The sequence below is a fragment of the Tursiops truncatus genome, chromosome 1 (genome assembly GCF_011762595.2).
Source record: "Tursiops truncatus isolate mTurTru1 chromosome 1, mTurTru1.mat.Y, whole genome shotgun sequence".
NCBI lineage: Eukaryota > Metazoa > Chordata > Mammalia > Artiodactyla > Delphinidae > Tursiops > Tursiops truncatus.
Window position 1 is genome coordinate 163,615,077 of NC_047034.1, and position 19,834 is coordinate 163,634,910.

At 50.1% G+C, this 19,834-nt stretch overlaps 2 protein-coding genes and 1 long non-coding RNA gene across 12 annotated transcripts in view; 2 read left to right on the forward strand and 1 right to left on the reverse strand.

Annotated features, from left to right (window-relative positions):
* The first annotated feature begins 367 nt into the window (after positions 1–367).
* Positions 368–12,162, forward strand: TRIM63 (tripartite motif containing 63). 2 transcript variants are annotated; one of them, XM_073793821.1, is made up of 9 exons: positions 368–667; positions 1,572–1,744; positions 4,542–4,710; positions 5,502–5,597; positions 7,013–7,246; positions 8,010–8,032; positions 8,355–8,479; positions 10,896–10,967; positions 12,037–12,162. In XM_073793821.1, the coding sequence occupies exons 1-9, from the start codon at positions 509–511 to the stop codon at positions 12,045–12,047; spliced, it is 1,062 nt and encodes a 353-aa protein (XP_073649922.1). In that variant the 5' UTR covers positions 368–508; the 3' UTR covers positions 12,048–12,162. The 2 variants fall into 2 exon arrangements, with proteins under 2 accessions (XP_073649922.1, XP_073649919.1); XM_073793818.1 differs by lacking the exons at positions 10,896–10,967; positions 12,037–12,162 and having other exon boundaries at positions 8,355–8,685.
* Positions 12,163–15,815: 3,653 nt separating this feature from the next.
* Positions 15,816–19,136, reverse strand: LOC109550436 (uncharacterized). The gene is made up of 2 exons (XR_002176961.3): positions 18,520–19,136; positions 15,816–16,255 (listed from the first exon to the last, which is right to left on the reverse strand). It is a non-coding gene; the product is annotated as an uncharacterized lncRNA (long non-coding RNA).
* Positions 17,927–19,834, forward strand: part of SLC30A2 (solute carrier family 30 member 2) — a 36,785-nt gene continuing 34,877 nt past the window's right edge. For 3 of the 9 annotated variants that reach the window (XR_004522194.2, XR_012326868.1, XM_033840618.2), the window contains exons 1-2: positions 17,951–18,468; positions 19,131–19,348. Coding sequence is in view for 6 of the 9 variants with exons in the window: in XM_033840618.2 (XP_033696509.1) it covers positions 18,419–18,468; positions 19,131–19,348 (268 nt within the window). In the remaining 3 variants the exon portion in view is untranslated. Of the gene's footprint in view, positions 18,469–19,130; positions 19,349–19,834 lie in introns of all 9 variants that reach the window. The other 6 variants (XM_033840616.2, XM_073793882.1, XM_033840605.2 and 3 more) reach the window with 5 other exon arrangements.

Consider the following 19,834-nt stretch of genomic DNA (forward strand, 5'->3'; position numbering starts at 1 on the left):
GGGGATGGGCCTCATCTGGGGACAGACCTGATTTAGGTCAGTGAGAGGGCACCGGCTATTAACCCCACAAATCCCAGTGGCCCACTCCCTCCTTACCAGCCTACCGTGGGAGGAGACTAATTTTTGGAGGAAACTCCGGGTACCCAGTCCTGCCCCAAGCCTGTCCACGAACAAGCTGTTCTTGTTTACGACCCCCGTCCCAAGGGAACAGCGATTGCTCATCCTTACATGTGATTTGAGAGGCTGGTCTTTCGGGCCTGGAGGAAACTCAAGCCTCGCCAGCCGCTTGGCGTTGGAATTCTCAGCTGGTCCCTTCCTGGGGCTCATGTGACCAGGGTCCAGCTATAAATATCAGAGGGGCCACAGACCAAGGGAGAATTTGGGCTCCAGGAGAAGAAGGCAAAGAGGCTCCAGGCGGGTATTCTGTGACAAAGGCAAGACCCCAGATCTGCTTAGAGCGAGGCAGGTGAAGGAGAGAGCCAGGTGGGTCCCCACGTCTCCTGACAGTATGGATTATAAGTCAAGCCTGATCCAGGATGGGAACCCCATGGAGAACCTGGAGAAGCAGCTGATCTGCCCCATCTGCCTGGAGATGTTTACCAAGCCAGTGGTCATCTTGCCATGTCAACACAACCTCTGCCGGAAGTGTGCCTGTGACATCTTCCAGGTCAGTGCTGGGCATGGCCTAGAACTGGGGCCTCAGCTACTCAGTTTTCCTGCAGTGAAAACTAAAAGAAAACTTCTCTCTTAGCCCAGGACCCTTCCAAACTGGGGCTGTTTTACCCCCCTCTGAAGTGAACCCCTGCAGAGGCCTCTGGAAGGGGCCGAGGCGGGTAGGGAAGCAGCTCTGGCTGCCCCATTCCTTCTCCATGACGTACATTTCCCCTCCCCACCCTGCCTGTAGCTACTCCACCCCTGTCCTGAGCACCGCAGTTGACTCTCCAATCAGGATTCCAAAAGCCTCAAGTGATAAGTGGGAGAGACAGGCGGAGAGGGGAGAGAAACCAGACCCTGGGGGCTGGAGCCAGCTCCAATGTGGCAGGGTGCCCAGAGTTTTAGGAGGAGGGTGGCCGAGAGGCACTGAGCCATAGAGGCATCTTCCCCTTTGACGCTGTCCCCTCTATAATGTGGTGCAGGAGGGACTTCATCTCTCTAAGGAAAGAATGGGAGCGATGTGCATCCTGGTTGGGAGGCAGGCCTCAAAGTTCCCCAGAAGCACTTTACAGAATGATCTCTCACTGTTTTTTCTTTAAACTAGCAGCCCTAGGAGCTGGCTCTAATTATATGCCCATTTCATAAATGGGCAAACTGAGGCTTGGAGAGAAAAAGTTGCTCGCCTGAAGTCATTCAGAGAATTACTGTGACTTGAGCCTAGGTCTGCTGACCTCCAAACCTGTTGATTGCTTGGTTACTTCTCAGGTGCTCCCTGTGTAAGGAGGCTGGTTCTCTCATTTCAGGATAGGGGGCTTTAAGTCATCTTGGGGTGAGCAGGGGGAAGGATAGTCGGAGGTCAGAAAGGGAAGGAGTTGAGGAGGGAGCCCAGGCCTCACCTCTGCCCTTGTCACCAGCAGGCTGCAAATCCCTACTGGGCCAACCGGGGTGGCTCAGTGTCCATGTCTGGAAGCCGTTTCCGATGCCCCTCCTGCCGCCATGAAGTGATCATGGACCGTCATGGAGTGTACGGCCTGCAGAGGAATCTGCTGGTGGAGAACATCATTGATATCTACAAGCAGGAGTGCTGCAGGTCAGTTCACCCTGCAGCTGGGAGGCCATCCCCTCTCCCCAGCTCATCCTCTGAGCCCAGCTCTCCAAGGCCCCATCCTCCTTCATCTGCTCAGGATCCAGTCCCCTAGCTGGAAGAGCTATGCGAGCCAATCCAGAGAGCCATCTCCCTCTTCCCCAGGCAGGAACGGAGGCTCACCGTATCCCGCAGCCCTGGCTTTTGGTGTCACCCAGTGAATGGGAGGGGATGCAGACGTTAAGCTGTCCTCCTGGAAGATACTGAGACAGAAACCAGGGGAAAGATGAGATGTAAGAGGGAGAGAGAGGCACTGGAGCCAGCTAAGTGGCCCTGATAAGCAGAGAAGTCACCCAGTGAGAACATAGCCAGTTTCTCTATAGTGATAACACCAGCGCGAGAATGCTTCCTGCTGCTGCTTCGTGACAATCCTATGGGTCAGCATGGCTTTCATCATCCCTGTTTCATGGATGAGGAAGCTGAGGCTCAAAGAGGTGAAGTCAATTACCCAAGTAGAATTGCTGGGACTGGGCCCAGTCCATCTAGCTCCAAGGCTCCCTATTTGTGAAATAGCCACTCATTCTCAGGCAGAATTTGTGCGTGGTCGAAGTTGTACAGTGTTGGGCCTCAACCTGGGGAGAGACACAGCCACCAGGGAGATCTCTACAAATCAGGACATCCCGACAAAACTTCCAGGCTGCTGACCTCATGGCCCTTGTGGTCCCAAACCTTCACCAAGTGCCTGCCTACAGGCAACGTCTGGCCCCCCAAAAAGGTGACAGACCAGTCCTCGCCTGAGAAAGCTCTGACCTGAGAACTGTGTTTGCTACTCTGACTCTGTTACTCATGCAGTGTAGAATACTGGGTAAGTCTTTGGGCCTCCTTTTCCCCTGTGTCCAGAAAGGGACAGTAAGATTTGTTAGTGTGACTGTCATGTAGGATTTTGATGGGAAATGTTAAAGAGATCAAATATTTATTGAGCAGCTACTGTGTGCAGGCACTGCACTAAGTATTTTCCGCGCATTATCCCTGTTTAATTCTCACAGTAATCCTGTAAACGATTCTTACCCTCATTTTCTGACGAGGAAATGGAGGCTCTGAAAGGATCAGAGGTTTGTCCTAGGCCACTCAGCTAGCAAGTGGTGAAGCTGAGAGGGAGCCTGTCTGACTGACTGCCCAGTGAACATTCTTAACCGCTACTGCCTCTTATGTAGCTAGAGTTCAACACTACAAAAATGCAATGATATCGTTGATCATGATAATAATAATAATAAAATCAATATTGCACCAGAATAGTAGCCCACCCAGTGTCGACCTAGGAAGAGCATGTTGTCAAGGCCTTTCCACAGAGTTGAATGATGACGATAGTTATTGAGGGTCTGCTCTGTGCCAGGCACTGCACATTCAGTACAGACAATTCCTGCCATGATCCCAGTAGCTCTGGGATGAAACCAAGGCTCAGAGAGGTGAAATCATTTGTCCAAGGTCACAATGAGTAAGTGGCAGAACAATCTGGATTTGAACCCCGATGTTGGCGCCTGGGGCTGGGAGGATAGGCAACTGGGATGACAGAGGACACAAGTACCAGACCCTCAGGATCTTGCCTCACCTTTGCACCTACTGCCACCCCAGAGCTCCCTTCCCAGGGGATAGAGACAGGTGGCAAAGGGAGAGCCCTGCCAGCATGGGGGGACCCTGGGCTAAAAGATGCAAAAAGGTAAGTCTGGAAAGGGGCCTATTTAAGACCCTGAGGGGACAAAAATGCCAAGGGTGTGATCGGCCATGCAAGGTTCTTTGGAGGGGAGGCACCGACATGATGGGGGACAGTCATTCTGAGCTGCCTGCTGTGTTAGGGGCTGGGAAAGCAGAGGTGTGTAGATGTGCTCTTGGCTCTAAATGAGTGTATAGTTAGCTGGGGCAGTAAGACCTAGACCCAAAAAATGGAATCTCGGGGAGGAAGTGACCCTGAGAGAAACACAGAAAACATGCCAGAGGCCCTAAAAGGAGAGAGAGAGACAAAGGGAGAAAGTCATCCTAAGAGTGTGTGTTTGGGGGGAAACAGAAAGAAGCGATTCTGGATCCTGGAAAGAATCTCGGACTGGAAATCAAGGCTTGTGCTGGGCCATTGGATGGCCCTGCGTTGCCCATGTTCTAGTTGTGTGACTTGGGGCACACATAATGCCTCTGTCTCAGAGCCTCGGGGCGCCTTCATGGCATGCTTAAGGATTTATTCTTTCTACCTGTATTTAATTACCACCTTCTCCATGCCAGGCACTGTACACTGCAGATTCAGGGGGTGAAGGGACTAGGCAAGTTTCCCGGCTTTGATGGAGACTACAGTCTGGTGGATTAAATATAGAATTCAATGAGGCCATGAATATAAATTGCTTTGCTCAGAGCCCAGCCTGCTGTACCCAAGAGCATGGGGACTATAATTAGAGCAAATGAACTCTAGCCTCCCATGCCCTGACTTGCTGGGTGACCTTGGGCAAGTCAATTCACCTTTCTGGGACCCAGTTTCCTCTTCTTGAAAATGTCTCAAAATGACTCTGGGATTCTGCAATCCTTCCCATGTCCTGTACTGGCAAGGCCTAGGGCCAACTCCATCACTGGACTTTGAATCCTAGTCTTGGTGTCATTGGCTTCCCTGGTCCTGGGTCCTCAGAGGATGGAAAGAAAAGGGTTTGGGACAGCCCACCACTGAGAGCTTGGGTCATGGATCTGGGGTGGCCTCCTGGGGCTGGGGGAGGAGACAGGGACTCGAGACTCCCACCTCGTGACTTATGACTCTTCTCCACTTCAGTCGGCCCCTGCAGAAAGGCAACCACCCCATGTGCAAGGAGCACGAAGATGAGAAAATCAACATCTACTGCCTCACGTGTGAGGTGCCCACGTGCTCCATGTGCAAGGTGTTTGGGGTCCACAAGGCCTGCGAGGTGGCCCCACTGCAGAGTGTCTTCCAGGGACAAAAGGTGCTGACCTGAGCTACTTCCACCCCCAGCCCGAGCCTGCTGGACATATGATTCAGGATGTGGATTTGATCCCTATAGATCTGCTGAGCTGGCCTTTCGGGAATAGTCACCCTGGAGGGACTTCCTGCCCACAGGGCCAGCAGCCCTTGCCTTCCCTGGGGAGGTGGCTGAACTCATGAGTTATACTTAGAGCCACTTGAGAGCATCTGGGTGTGGCCCCAAGAGAGAGGGCAGGTCCCAGGGCCAGGCCACCAGGGCCCTCTCTGGCCACGACTTCTACCACCCAGTGTGGTTTGGGTCCCAGATACCCCTTCCTGTGCTGGTCACCTCTCCCTGGATCCCTCTGCAGCAGGAGGCAGCTGAGAGTCCTCTCCCCGGGCCTCTGGGCCTGTGGGAGCCCCGCCATGCTGCACATGAAGTAAGCAATGGCTGCCCTTTCTATACTCTTTCCTCCCCCCCTCCTACTCTTCTCTTGATGTCTCTCTTCTAGAACTCTCCAACCTCTTTCTTTTATGGATCCCTCCATTCCTAGAAACAAGCCCCTCCTCTGCCAGCACATTGCTGTGTATTTTGGGCAGCTCATTTCCCCTCTCTGGGCCTCATCTGTAAAATGAGGGATGCAGTATCTCTCTGATATTTTCTGCTCTGGAGCTGAGCTGTACCTCAGAAAGAGGCTCTTTCTAGCAGAGAGGGGAGTGAGGGTGCTGTTTTGCTGCCACGCCCCAGAGGGCAGGCCCTGAGACTATTTTTGTCTCTCTTCTCCTGATCCCCCACCCCTTCCTCCCGTCTAGACTGAGCTGAATAACTGTATCTCCATGCTGGTAGCAGGGAATGACCGTGTTCAGACCATCATCACTCAGCTGGAGGACTCCTGTCGAGTGACCAAGGTGAGGGGAAGACCAAGGTGAGGGGTTCGAAGCCTCCCAGTGCAGCTTCGTCTCTGGGGTGTTCAAGCAGGGATGGTGGGGGAGGGACTGACTAATCAATTCATCCACCCATTCAACAAACGCTTCCCGAGGACAGCTGTGTGTCAGGCTCAGCCAGAGGTGCTGAGGATGTGGCGGTGAGCAAGACAGACCAGGTCCCTGACTTCAGGCAGTGTCCCACCAATAATTCCCAGCATTTGTTCAGCACTAGTAGCTTTTAGAACATTGTTCTCCAGCGTGCTGTAGCCTAAAGCTTCTCAGACTCGAATGTGCGCGCAAACCACCCTGGGACCTTGTTCAAATTCAAGTTCTGATTCAGTAGGTCTAGAATGAGGCATGAGATTCTGCTTTTCTAACAAGCTCCCAGGATTTGCCCAAGTTGCTAGTCCATGGACTACACTTTGAGTAGCAAGGCTGTAGAGGCAGAAGGCAACTTTTCTATCCCTGCAAAAGCACCCATGATTTTCCATCTCCCCTTGTGGGGACCTGGAAATGAGATGGGGGAAAGGGATCATTACGTTTCTGGTGGACAAAAGAGTTGTGTGAAGGATAGGTTTAAAGGAAGGAAGAGGGATGTTGTTATTACCCGTAACAACATAATAACGTAACAACGTAATAACTGGGAGGGGCTCCCGGTCTGACAGAGGATAGTAGAGCCCCCAGTCTGATGAGATGCTATTATTATACCTTCTTTATAGGTAAGGAAACGAAGATTAGCATCAGTGTTGGACAGAAGGAAGCCTCAATGTGGAGGCCACTAGGGGAGGAGCAGCTTCTCCACCTCTCAGATGACCAAATGATGCAGAGCTTCCCAAATCTGGTCTTGGTCCTAAAATGGGAGGAAGATTGTGACTTGGGGAGGCCCACATACATATCCCATCTGACCTTAGAGTCTCTACTTTTTTTTTTTTTTTTTTTTTTTTTTGCGGTACGCGGGCCTCTCACTGTTGTGGCCTCTCCCGTTGTGGAGCACAGGCTCCGGATGCGCAGGCTCAGCGGCCATGGCTCACGGGCCCAGCCGCTCCGCGGCATGTAGGATCTTCCCGGACCGGGGCACGAACTCGCGTCCCCTGCATCGGCAGGCGGACTCTCAACCACTGCGCCACCAGGGAAGCCCAGAGTCTCTACTTTTGACGAAAGGTGTAGCTTTCTCCATGACCCCAGCCTCCAAATGTTACTGGTGTGCTAAGTGGCTGGGGAACCTTAGCAAAAGCTTTCTTCTTGCTAAGGCTTCATTTCGTGTTCTGTGAAATGGGGGTGCAGTCAATCTCCCCCAGCTTCAGACTTTTTATTCCCAGCACACCCATCCCAAGAAAGAAGCATTGGGGATAGGATGGAGGGCCCGCAGGATGTGACTCCAAGATTTCTGTCCCCAGGAGAACAGTCACCAGGTGAAGGAAGAGCTGAGCCGGAAGTTCGACGTGCTGTACGCCATCCTGGACGAGAAGAAGAGTGAGCTGCTGCAGCGGGTCACGCGAGAGCAGGAGGAGAAGCTCAGCTTCCACGAGGCCCTCATCCAGCAATACCGGCAGCAACTGGAGAAGTCCAGCAAGCTGGTGGAGACAGCCATCCAGTCCCTGGACGAGCCTGGCGGGGCCATCTTCCTCTCGGTGAGCAGGACCGGGAGGGTGTGGGCACTTCAGCTCCACAGCCCTGTCTGAGGGTCAAGTCGTGCTTCATCCCTGATCACCAAAGAACTTGCCCTTGGGCAAGTCATTTAATGCTCTCCAAGCCTCAGTCTCTCATCTGTAAATGAGCATGTAACAGTTCCTACCTTCTTTCCTCTTAACTGATTTTATGAGGATCATATAAAAGGATGTTTGTGAAATGGCTTTGCAAGCGGCAAAATACAGTGTCCACGAAGAGACGATTAATTGAGCACCTGCCAGAGGCCAGCCACTGAGGTGGAGACACAGATGAACGAGACACAGCCCTACCCTAGAAGAGCTTCTTGGGGGAGACATAAAAAGATCAGCTATAAGATTTTGTGAAGGAAGAGTAAAGTTCAATACAAATTTCCTAAGCACGTACTGTGGGCCAGGCTTTGTGCTATCCATTGGGTATAAAAAGGTGATTAGGTATCATTCTCATCTTGAAGATTTCAGAGTTTAAGAGGGTTTAGACTGATACTCCTAGAATCCAAGCTTCCTGCCAGGACAATGGGAGGGTTCTAGGATGATGAGCAAGATGTGTGCAGACGATGGACAGAGGGAAAATCCAAGTTGTGTTCTGCTGAAACTCAGGAGCGGGTCACAGCTGGGCTAGGGAACGGCAGCAAGTGCCCATCTGCAGAGCCCAGTCACTGGTTTTGCTAATTTCCTGGGGCTACCCTTTCCGCAGTCCTAACCCTTTGCTCTTTCTTTTCCCCCACAGAGTGCCAAGCAACTCATCAGAAGGTCAGTGTCTCTCCGGGGCTATGATCCAAGGCCCCAGCTCCCTTCAGGGCCTCTGACTTCTGTCCAGAGGGCCTCGTCCTTTGCATTAGGTCTGCTGGGAGGGTCTCACCCCAGGATAGCTTTCCTGGCCTTTGCACCCCTGCTTTCTTGGACCATCCGTTCTGCTTGTGACTGGAGAGGAAATACTCCATCCTCCAGGGGGAGTCGTGTGGGCACAAGCAGGCACGCTGGTATAAGTTAGGGCTAAAACAACTCCTTCCTTCTCTGAGGCCAGAGATCTCACTGTGCTCCCACCCCACCCCTTTTTCTCTCTCCCCTACAGCATTGTGGAAGCGTCCAAGGGTTGCCAACTGGGGAAGATAGAGCAGGGCTTTGAAAACATGGACTACTTTACTTTGGACTTAGAGCACATAGCAGACACCCTGAGGGCCATCGACTTTGAGACAGGTAAGGGACTATTTTCCCCCAAAATCAGCTTCCCTCCCACTGAGCCCCACATAGAGGCAGATACACTAGCAAAGACGCCCAGATATCAGTTAAATTCATACAGCCAACTTCTGGATGAGCCCAGAGCCCACCACAGTGCCTGGTACATAATTGTTGCTCAATTAATTATGTATGGCTCTGCGTTAGGGAGGAACCTGGGGCAATAGAAAGAGCTTGGCAACTGGAGTCAGGCAGACCTAAGGTCAAATCCGATTCTACCACTTCTCATCCGTGTGGCCTTTTGGAGGCTCCCTCCGCCTCTGAAGTTAGGAGCTTCATTTCCTAACTTTAAACTTAGGTAACAGGGATAGGGAGGGTGGGAGGGAGGGAGACGCAAGAGGGAAGACATATGGGAACATATGTTTATGTATGACTGATTCACTTTGTTATAAAGCAGAAACTAACACACCATTGTAAAGCAATTATACCCCAATAAAGATGTTAAAAAAAAAAAAACTTAGGTAACAAATGGGCCTCCTGACAATGACCACCGAATGATGCTGTTGCAAGAAATAAGATATTGCTTCAGAAGCCTTTGTAAGATGCTGGACATACACTAGTTATTGCCTAAAGCTAGTCTTGGCTTTAGCTTCTTGCTATAATCGCGGACGCTCAGGTACCTTAATTCATCTATATTCTGTCCTTGCTTCTGTTTGTGATTACTCTTCCATAACGTGCATATAATAATTGTAACAATATAACCATAACAATAATAAAGGAAAAATTATAAGAGAAAATGAGGCAACCAGATGGAGAACAAAGATTTTGATAGTTTGCTCAAGGTTACACAGTTGAAAGATAGCTAGTTAGCGATGAAGAAAGGGAGGGCGGATCCAATTCTGCTGAATGTTGCATTTGTCTGAGAGGTGATGCTCCAATGATCTGCTGAGAGAAAGAAAGAGGGGTAGAGGTTGTTCAGGAACAGGGAAGAACTGTGAGTGGGCTGGCAAGAGAAAGAGAAAAGCTTCTTGGCACCTCCTGCATCTGCTCTCCTGCAAGCTTTCAGACTCTGATGTGTTAAATCTGTTCCCAGAAGCCCAAATATACTCTATTCTTGGGTAAGGACAAAATGCATCCCAAAGCTGAGATGTCAACGGACTCGGGTGTATCCACTGCTGTAGAGCATCTGCTCCACCGTCACCCTCCCTAAGCGAAGATATTCAAGAGTGGATCATACTATGTGAACAGTCCGACATTGTGACTATCTGCACTGCCTTCAGTAATCTCCCTGAGCCTCCGTGCCCTCATGGATAAATGGGGAGAGTACCCACAGCTACCATTTATCGAGAACTTTCTATATCTGGGGCACTGAGCCCTGGACGTGAATTTTGTTGTTTAATACAACAACTTTAAGAGGTAGTTCTCTTGTCATCTCCATTTTGTAACTGAGGCAATAAAACCAAGGAAAGGTGAGAGACTTGCAGAGGCCACATACCAGTAAGTAACCCCGCGCAGATTCCACCGAGGGCCTTCTGGGGATTTTATGAGGCAGTGCGTGTACAGTCCTTAGCACAAGGAAGCACTTGGCACATAGTAAGTTCTCAGCAAATGCTGCTATGAGTAGTAAGTTGTGATAATGGTTAAACCACCACAAAACCGTTCCCTGGGTTATGCACAGATCCCAATTGTCAGTTTGGAGGAATTAACTCTTTCAAGCCTCTCCCCAGATACTCTTGACAAATGCTCTGAGTCTGTAGTGACCCCTCAGGGCCCCCAAAGGCTTAAGGAAGTGGCTTGAGAGAGGGGGTGGGGAAGGGACACGTTCCCTGTGAGTAGAGCTTGAAGGCGATACCCCAGGATGGGAGAGTGAGCACAAAGGTTGCGGCACAGTCACTGTCTGAGGCTCAGTTTCGGACACCTAAGGAGCAGGTGGCCCCAGAAGGGCTTCACGCCTCACTTCCACGCCTCTGTAGGCTAAGGAATGCGGAAAACTGAAGAAGGAGCGCTAGGCAAGCAGATTTCAAAGGCTGAGCAGACTCCTTCAGAATAAGGATTCTGCTCCCTGAGAATCAAGGCGTTTTTGTCCCATTTTCCCCAGGTAAAGTTGACCTGTCTGAGAAATGTGCAGCGGTACACAGTGTGCTTCCCCAAAGGTCCCTCCAGTCGCAGGCAGGTCAAGTGACAGATGCTGCTGCTGCTGCTGCGACTGGAAAAAGGAGGTCTTGAGCCTCCCTCGCTTGGAAGGGTGTGGGAAGAAAGGAGGAGGTTGGGGAAGGAGGACACAAGCCCATCACCTCCTCGGCCAGTGATGTCACCGCGTGGCCGCTGGACCCCGACTGGTTATGGAACGGGTGCTGTCTCCAGCCTGGATCTCCTTTGAGCCTCTCCTCTGAGACACCAGCCCCAACCTAATGCAATTGTTCTTTGTCACACACAGGTGAGGAAGAGGAGGAGTTTATTGAAGAAGAAAATCAGGAAGAGGAAGAGTCCACAGAGGGGAGGGAAGAAGGTGAGAAATCCGTCTCCCTCCTTTCATTCGTTCGTTCATTCAGTGACAACATGAGATCCCTACTGAGTGCAAAGTGCTGTGCTTGACGGTGGGGTGATGTTTCTTGTTCCCTGTAGGGCTTTTAAACCTGTTAAGGTAAAGTCGTGTTCCCTTTACTCTTAGAGAACTCCCCCAAACTATTCATAATAAAAAGCTCCCATTTTACATCTAAATGACCTTCCTAAACACAAAGTGACACAGCGTAACAGAGGCAAAAGAGAGCACCCACAAGGCAGGCTAGGCCCAATGTTCAAAATTTTAAAAATTAGTTGTCAACATTTTTTAAATTAGTAGATTTTTTTAAAAGGATGTTTTGTTTTTGTTTTCTTTTAAAAGAAGAGTTCAACTAAGACTTTGGATTTTCACCCTGTCAAAATTTGGAAAGAGCTAACAACGCTGGGCTTGCCCTTCTCCCTAGTCTCAGAGAGCTGGCTCTGGGAAGCAGTTGCCTCCTTTGGATGGGACATCCATTTGCTAGTTTGCCCAGCCCCACCACTGTCAGCCTGCCTGCTTGACCCATTCATGTCACCTGGCCCCATAGGTATCTGAGTTTCCCAACCTGACAGAGTACAGTTAAGGGCCTGGGTTCTGAATCACAGCTTTACCATGGACTAGCGGTGTGTTCTTGGGCAGTTCACGACTTTTCTGAATCTTGACGTACTCATCTTTGCAAGGCGGTATACCAGTACTGACCTCAAAAGATTAGACTGTAATCAGGACTAAATTAGGTAATCATTTAACACAGTGTCTGGCACATAGAAACGTCATGTTTGCTAATGTTATTATTTTTCAATTCAAGTTATTATTGGAACTAAATTCCAATCCAGCTAAAAAACACAGAGTAGCCTTCTAGAGTCTTTTGCATTGGATCTGAAATCCATAGCATTTAGGCAGCTAAATTCTATTGCAATTTTAAACGGAAGAGGCCAGGCAGGAATTGGAGTCTGATAATTTTGTCACTGCATCCTGGTAAGCCCTGGATCCTCCTGAGGCCCTATCCCATCTTGTGTTTCTTCGTCTTTTTTTTCAGGACACCAGTAAGGAGATGGATGAGGGAGAGACCGTCTAGATGCAGAGAGACTGGGGAGGGTGGGGATGGGCCCAGCTACCTTGGTGACAGGCCCAGGGTGGGAGGGGTCAGGGCCCCCGGAGGGGCAATGGGGAGGTGTGTCTTCTCTCTGCTCAGAGAGCAGGAACCAGGAGCAGGACCTCACCGCTGTGTCCAGCGTCATGAACCAGAGTTGGAAACGTGCTTGAAACAACCACACTGGATACTTTTCTACGTTGGTGCAAAATGGAATATTTTGTACATTTTTAAAATGTGATTTTTGTATATACTTGTATACGTATGCCAATTTGGTGCTTTTTGTAAAGGAACTTTTGTATGATAATGCCTGGTCATCGTGTGATGGACGATTATTGTAAAGAAGCGAAAGAAGCCAGGTTGATACAGCCACCCACTTCCTCTCCTTGGTGGGAGGGGCTCCGTAGCACTCACAGACCTAGGAAAGGATAAGGTGCTGTATTTCAGTGTCTATTCCTGACATAAGGGACAGCGACTGAGTTCGTGTTCCATGTTGTTTCAATAAATGCACAGCGCTTTCTTCCCTTTATTACCAAAAGAGCTGGGGTTTCATTCAGCCTTTTTTTCAGAGGACAGTTCAGGGTAGACGGACAGAAGGCCTGATAGGAAGAGTGCAGCAGGAAGAAGGCAGTGACGGCAAGCCAAGGTTTCTATCCCACCGAAGAAGTTGTCCTTTAAACCCGCATTTCCCAATGAGAACTGTGTGGAAAACTGGCCCTGAGAGGACCCTCCAGAAAAGGGTTCAATGCCTTATTTCCTGGCTCTCAAGAAAACAGAGCCTGAGGCAAAGAGTAAACACTTGAGTTCAGCTACATTCCTAGGGCAGCCAGAGTGAAGGGAAGTGGAAGCAAGTCAGGAAAGGAGGGAAGCAAATACAAAGTATCGCGTTACCCAGCTGGCCACAGCTCCACCAGGAGACCCCTGGCTGCTTGCTCAGCCAAGCGAGATGCTTCTAGCAGGTTACAAAGAACAACCCGCCTCAAACAGTTCATGAGAGGGAAGAAGGGAGAGACCTGTCTGCTGGCTTCTTCCACCTCCCATCTCCCAGGACTGGAGTTTGCCTCCCGGAGAGTTAATGCCCTTGCTCTTCCACTGCATCACTTGGCCCTTTGGGCAGCTGCCGGGGAAGCTAGAAGGCACCTGTCAGCTGACCCTGCAGGTGGTGGGTGGAGCAGAGCCTGGGGGGGGGGGCAGTGGGGTTGGGTGTGTGTTTTGTGTCAGTCTCAGCCTATCAGCAACCAATGTTGTGGTTAGACTGGCCCTTGTAGTTCTTATTATGATTTCAAGATGCCCTTAAGTACTAACCATCAGGAAATTCTGAAAAAATAAAGGTTTATTACTTACAAGATCTGCAAATTACATAGCATCCCTGGGGCCATGCAGTGAGTTCACGGGTGGAGAGAGGGAGGGAGAAAGCAAGAGCCCGGGTTCCGCTTTTATTGGGGTCTAGGGTGGGGGCCTAGGGTTTCAAAAGCTCACTCTTTATTGGTGAATTTAGAACATAAGAGAGGGAATTTAAAGCGTGGGAAGTGGAAAAAAAGCGAATGGCTCAAATGGTCAGTTAGCAAAATCAACTAAGATCTCCAAAACAAAGGAGCCTCAGTGGGGAGATACGGCCTGGCTCTCTATCTAGTGCTGTGGCTGGCGAGGTGTTTATTAGAGATAGCCCTGAAGTGGTTGCCTCTTTTGAAATGGATGGCAGTCAAAGCTCAAGTCGGACACTCACATTACAAAAAAGAAAAAAAACCAAAACAAAAACCTGTCAGGGCTAACGGCAGGGGTGCTAGAGCTACTGCTGCCCCCGCCGCAGTGGTCACCATGGAGGCTCTGCTGGAGCCCAGATTTACTCCAGGGAAGGCCAAGACAGCCACCCGTGCTAGCGGATGAGGCGATGACCGCGGCTGAAGTAGCATCCAGGCTCTCCATGAACAAGGGGCCAAGGGGCTAGGAGAGAGGTGCAGCTGAGCGAATCTGAGGTGGTGCGTTAATTGGGTCTGAGACACCTCGGATTTAGAAATCTGAGGAACACTGCAGAGTCTGTCCCAACTTTTCGACATTCAGAACTCAGTAGCAACTTAAGGGCTCTGAGCAGTCCTGCCATAATGAAAGCTGTTTAACTTTAGCCAAATTACTGGTCCATCGAGTTCACGGTATTTGGAATACCATCTGATCTTTAAAGCTCTTAATATTTCTTGGTGGATTGACTATATAACCCAGCATTTCCCAACTTATTCATTTACATGAAATCCTCCAGAACTAGCATTCTATGGAATCCACTTTACAAAAATGTTTTAAACCCTCACACCTCTGTCCATTTTCACTTCTGGGAGTTTTTCCAAGGCTAACTCAGTCCTTAACTTTGAATTTCAGGTAATCAGATTTTGTTTTCATTTCTAGTCCTTAAATTCTGAAGCTTAAATTTTTTAAAAAAAATTGTGTAACATATTACATACACACAAGTGCACAGAACTAATTTTAGAGTTAAATAAACTACTGTATAGTGAAATCCTGTGCTGTTACTTAGCAGGTCAAGAAAAGGAACATTATATGTTTAACTGAATCACTTTGCTGTACATCCTAAACACTGTAAACCAATTATACTTCAACTAAAAAAAAAAAATAATAATAGGGACTTCCCTGGCAGTCCAGTGGTTAAGACTCCGAGCTTCCACTGCAGGGGACACGGGTTTGATCCCTGGTTGGGGAACTAATATCCCTCATGCTGCACAGTGCAGCCAAAAAAGAAAAAGGAAAAGGAAAAGAACTTTATCAAACCCAAGAAACGCATCACGTGTCTCCCTCCTCCTGCTTGGAGGTAGCCACTGTCCTTTTTTTTGTTTTTCTACTGGACCACCAGGGAAGTCCCACCACTATCCTTTTTTTAACAATCGCACACTTGCTTTTCTTCATAGTCCTAAATTATCCTCCTATAGAAGACTGAAGGAATTTGAGGCCGGAAAGTTAGAAGCTTTCATCACCTTGAAATCACAAGAATCAGGATTACAACCTGTCCACATTCTGGCTCCAGATTTCTTCTCCGGGTTACTGATCACATGTGAGATAGGCATGTCCATCCACTATCTTGTCACTTATCAGAGGGAGGAGGGAGGGCAGTCAAGGCTCTGTAGTCAGAAATTTGAATTCCAGGGAGATACCCGTTCTTTGCAGATAAGGGAATCTCTACTTTGCCACACAAACCAGAACACTTACGGGTGGTATGAAGGGTTCTTGATCAACAAGTTTCTTTTAAGATCATGCTGTAAGGAAACTGGTTGCAGAGGGTTAGTCCATGAACCTTGAATATGGTTCCATAGGCTGCTGCTTTAGAATCACCAGAGGGTTATTTTCCCTTAAACCTTTAATTCTGGGAAATTTCAAACTTATGGAAAAGTAGAGGGAATATTAGAACATACCCTCCATACTCATCACTCAGTTTCAACAGTTACAGACACTTGTTTCTTCTCCGTCATTACTCCCTCCCCACACTGGGATTATTTTAAGGCAAATCCCAGATATCATGCCCTTTTATCCTTCAATACTTTAGATAAAGGTTCTTTTCAAAATCATAAGCATTTATACCATAAAAAATGAACAATAATTTCACAATAGCATTCAACTCAGAAGTTTAAACAATATAGGTTCCCAGACCCCCTCCCCAGACCTACAGAATCAGATTCATTGTGGAATGTAGGTGTTGACCAAGATAAAAATGCACAACACAAAAGTTGTGAGTTATGTTTTATTTGGGGTCCTTACTAAGCAGCTGCTCCGAAGAGGTAAGGGAGGAACCAGGATATATATGAATTTTTTTTTTGCTGAGAAAAATATGTAGTCTGCTAATCACAAAAAACAGACATCTCAAGTTAATGATTTTAGTGCTTTCCTATGTAAGGGAAGATGCAAGAATCTGGCATCATTAAAAATTTTCATTACATGTGCATCTTAACTACCTAGGGGCCAGTATATCCAAAGCCCAGAATACTTCTTATTTTTTCTCCATCCTGAATTCTCCTCAGTGGCCGACTGTAGTAGCTAATGGCTTGATCCTTGTAGAACTGGAATGGCAGGAAACATTTTTTTTCTTTATAGGGGAATCTACATCTTTAGAATAAAATTGTTGAGGTCTGCAACTTGCTAGGTCATGAGCAGAGGACCTTCTGGGGATCTGCGAATAGAATACAAGTGGAGCAGTTTTTCAGTATATCAAAGTCTTAACTAATTAGTCAAACTCTTGCAAATCAATTAAAATGCATCCTAGAAAAGTATTAATTTAAGGGAAATTTGGCATAAAATTTTTATAAAATGAATATATGTGTCTGGATCCAATTTGTAAATCGCCACATATTGAGAATTTACAATGTGCTTTGCATTAAAGGGAACGAGAGGGACATAGATGACACACTTTTTTAAAGCATAAATGTTTTGCCCTCAAATAAATTATAAGATTAATCTGAGCACAGGGCAGCTGGAAACTACAACACGACTGAGATGGCCCAGCAAGAAACCCCTGCGAGCTGCACCTGCCTCACTTACTCTCACCTGACTAAGTGACCAGCTCTATATTTATGTACTTCTTTATTTCAATCCAATTCACAGGCTTTTAACTAAGTGCTCAGTAGGTGCTCAGAGCTAAACTAAATTGTAATAGAAGTATAAAATACATCCCAGCTCTCAAAGAGCTTAAAATCTAGTGGGGAGATCAGGTGAGTATATGTCTGAGATGATAAAAGCTTATGTAGAGGTCCTCAGACTTTACTGTGCGGAAAATCCCCTGAGAATTTGTAAATATGTCGATTCCTAGGGTCTACATCCAGAGATTCTGATTCAGTTGGTCTGATGCGGGGACCTGGAACCTGCATTCTAACACCTTCTCCAGGTAACGCTGAGCTTGCTGGTTCTAAGAGTATACAGGAAAACCAGGAAGCCTGCGGTAAAAGTTGTCCACACTCAGTCCAGAGCAGGTGGAAAGGTACTCAGTGGGGACCCAATCTAGGCAGGCATGCCGCTGCCATCCTCGCTCCTTGCACTTAGTTTCCTAACAAGATGACTCCTGTCGGGGAGACACTGAAGGAGCCCCTCCTTGTCCCCAGGGGTGTGGGATAGGGGCTCACACCCTAGTCTCTTGTCTCTGTGAAGGGCCATAGCCAAGCTAAGGTCCCCAGGGCCCTTGATGATGGGGTGACTGGCCAGGGAGGTCCCCAGCCCAAAGCTCTTTTTAGGTAGAGGGCCTATCAGAGGCCCCTGCCCCTCCTCCCACCCAACCGCCGGGGGACGGCGAAGCTTCAACTGGATGGGGGCATCAAGCCGGCAGGAAGGGCCGGCCGGCTTCCACCGGCGGAACACTACGCATGGCACCGTCCTGGGGCTCCTGGGAACTGCTGCGGGGCAGTGGAGAAAGGATGGTGTGGGTAGTGGTGTCAGCTCTGTCTAGATGGCGACTGCTGCTGAAGCGCGACCCTGCTCTGTGCAGCGGTGGAGATAAAGACGGCCACCCCAGATCTAATCCGAGCGCGCAAGACGGGAGGAACCGGCGCTGCTTCAGTGGCGAGGATGCATTAGTCAGTGCCAACCAGTCTTAAGGAGGGCTGCCGCCCCAGCCTGAGGGCAGGCATACCCCGCCCGCAGGAGCCCCCTGGCCTGAGCGGAAGAACATGGGGGTCTCGGGCGTCTGCAGCCTGAGAGTGGAAACCGATCAGTGGTTTCCTGAGGGCAAGCCACAACCCCAGCCTCGGAGCCCTTATTCTGAGTTTAGGAGCCACACTTCTGCTCTCAGGGGACCCACAGCGGATTTCTACAAGGCGGGGCCCGAGAACTTCTCGGTGGGACACACCCCGCGCCGAGCCGGGGAAGGCGGCGCAGACTAGTCCCAACTCGGAAACACCAAGCAGCAGAGCGGGGGCGGAGGGGAGCGGTTAGGCTTTGTGTCGCAGGCCAGGTGGGCTCCTTGGGCCCCGGGGGCGCAGGGGACGGGGTTCTAGGGGTCAATGCCGGGGCCCTTTGCCGCCAGCTGCCCCCTCCCCCTTCCCTGCGGGCTTTTGCACACGACGCGCGCGCTTCACACGGGGTAGCGGGGACCGGGTAAAGCCAGCGGGAGCGGGGCGCCACGGCTGACGTAGTGGGGGCAGCAGCGGTAGCAACAGCGGGACGACCCCTCGGCAGTCTCGGCACGGCCAGGCAGGAGCGAACTCGCGGCAGAGCGGGCGGGCGAGGGGCTCACGCGCCGGGGCGGCGGGAAAGGCGCGCAGTGCCCTCCCGGCAGGTGAGTGCGCGCCGCGGAGCGTCCCGCGCGCAACTTCCAGGGAGTACACGGCAGGGCGCGCGAGACCGCATGGAGGCCACCGAGAGGAAGCATCTGTTAGACGCCAGGCTTGGAGCCGGGTAAGGCGAGAGCCTGGGGAGGGGCGGGAATTTGAGTGGCATCAGACCCACCTCCTCATTTGCTATCCTGCCAGTGGTTGGTTTGGACGGCGGCTTGAACTGGGACCACACGGGAGGGGTGGGATGAGGTGAAGGAAGGAAAGGGGAAATGGAGCCTGGGCACGGGGATCATCCCTCCCCTCTTGTGGCTGAGCACAGATCCTGACGGGTTAGTGGGGAGTGCGTGCCTGGAGCCTTGCCCCGGGGCCAGCACTTTGCCCGGGGGCAGCCCCGCCCTGGGAGGCCCGGTGTCCCCAGACCGTGAGAAGGGGAGATCTGCTCTTCTCCCTGAGTGTAAACTCTCCTCCTTCTCCGCGCTCGGCTGGACTGGCCCAGCCCTTTGGCCAGTTCCCAAGGTCTTTGCCTCCTCCAGGCCCTGGGAGGGATGGGGGAGGAGGGAACACGCCGAGCCAAGACTCCTGAACTGGTTGTTCCCCAGCACCCCCTGCAAAGAGGGGCTTCTGGTCACTCCGCAGAATCTGTCGAGCTTGGAGTATCCTTAAGCTCTTCTTCCAAATGGGCACATGGGAACAACCAGGCCCCGCAGAGAGGTAAGACTGGAGTCAGCCTTCTTTGCTCCCATCTCAGAGCTGAGCCTCCCCTCACCCTTCCTCCTTGGACAGGTCTTACAGATCTCTGTGGCAGGATGGGGCTGGCAGGATTCCTCTGTCTTCACCTGGCCTGGACTTGCAGACCGTTGAGCTGGCTACCAAGAGCAACCATTACTGTCATGCCCAGACGGGTCCTGGCAGTGACTGCGACCTCAAGAAGAAGAGGGCGTGGCGCCAGCTCTGTGTGGCCTGTGCCTTCTGCCTGTTGTTCATGATTGGGGAAGTCGTTGGTAAGGACTTTTTTGCTAATTAAATGAAATTGGCACATGGGTAGTTTGGATGATCCAAAAGGCTTTTCTCCTGGATGTTCCTGTAGTATTAATACTAAGAGCTCCATATTTTATATGCACACTGTCTCATGTAATCCTCACAACAACCTTGCACTGGCATATGGGTGCTGTTAGTCTCCTTATTTTACAGATGATGAAACTGAGGCACCATAAGGTTTAGGAGCTTGCCCAAGATCACACACAACTAGTAGGTCAGGGAAGACCTGAGTGCCTAGAAGGAAGGAGCATTTACTGAGTGCCTGCTATGCTTTCCAGGCCCATTTTTGTTTTTTGTTTTTGTTTTTTGTTTTTGGCCATGCCATGCGGCTTGTGGGATCTTAGTTCCCCGACCAGGGATTGAATCCATTCCGAGGACGCAGTGAAAGCGGGGAGTCCTAACTACTGCACCGCCAGGGAATTCCCCTACAGGCCCAATTTGAACTCAAT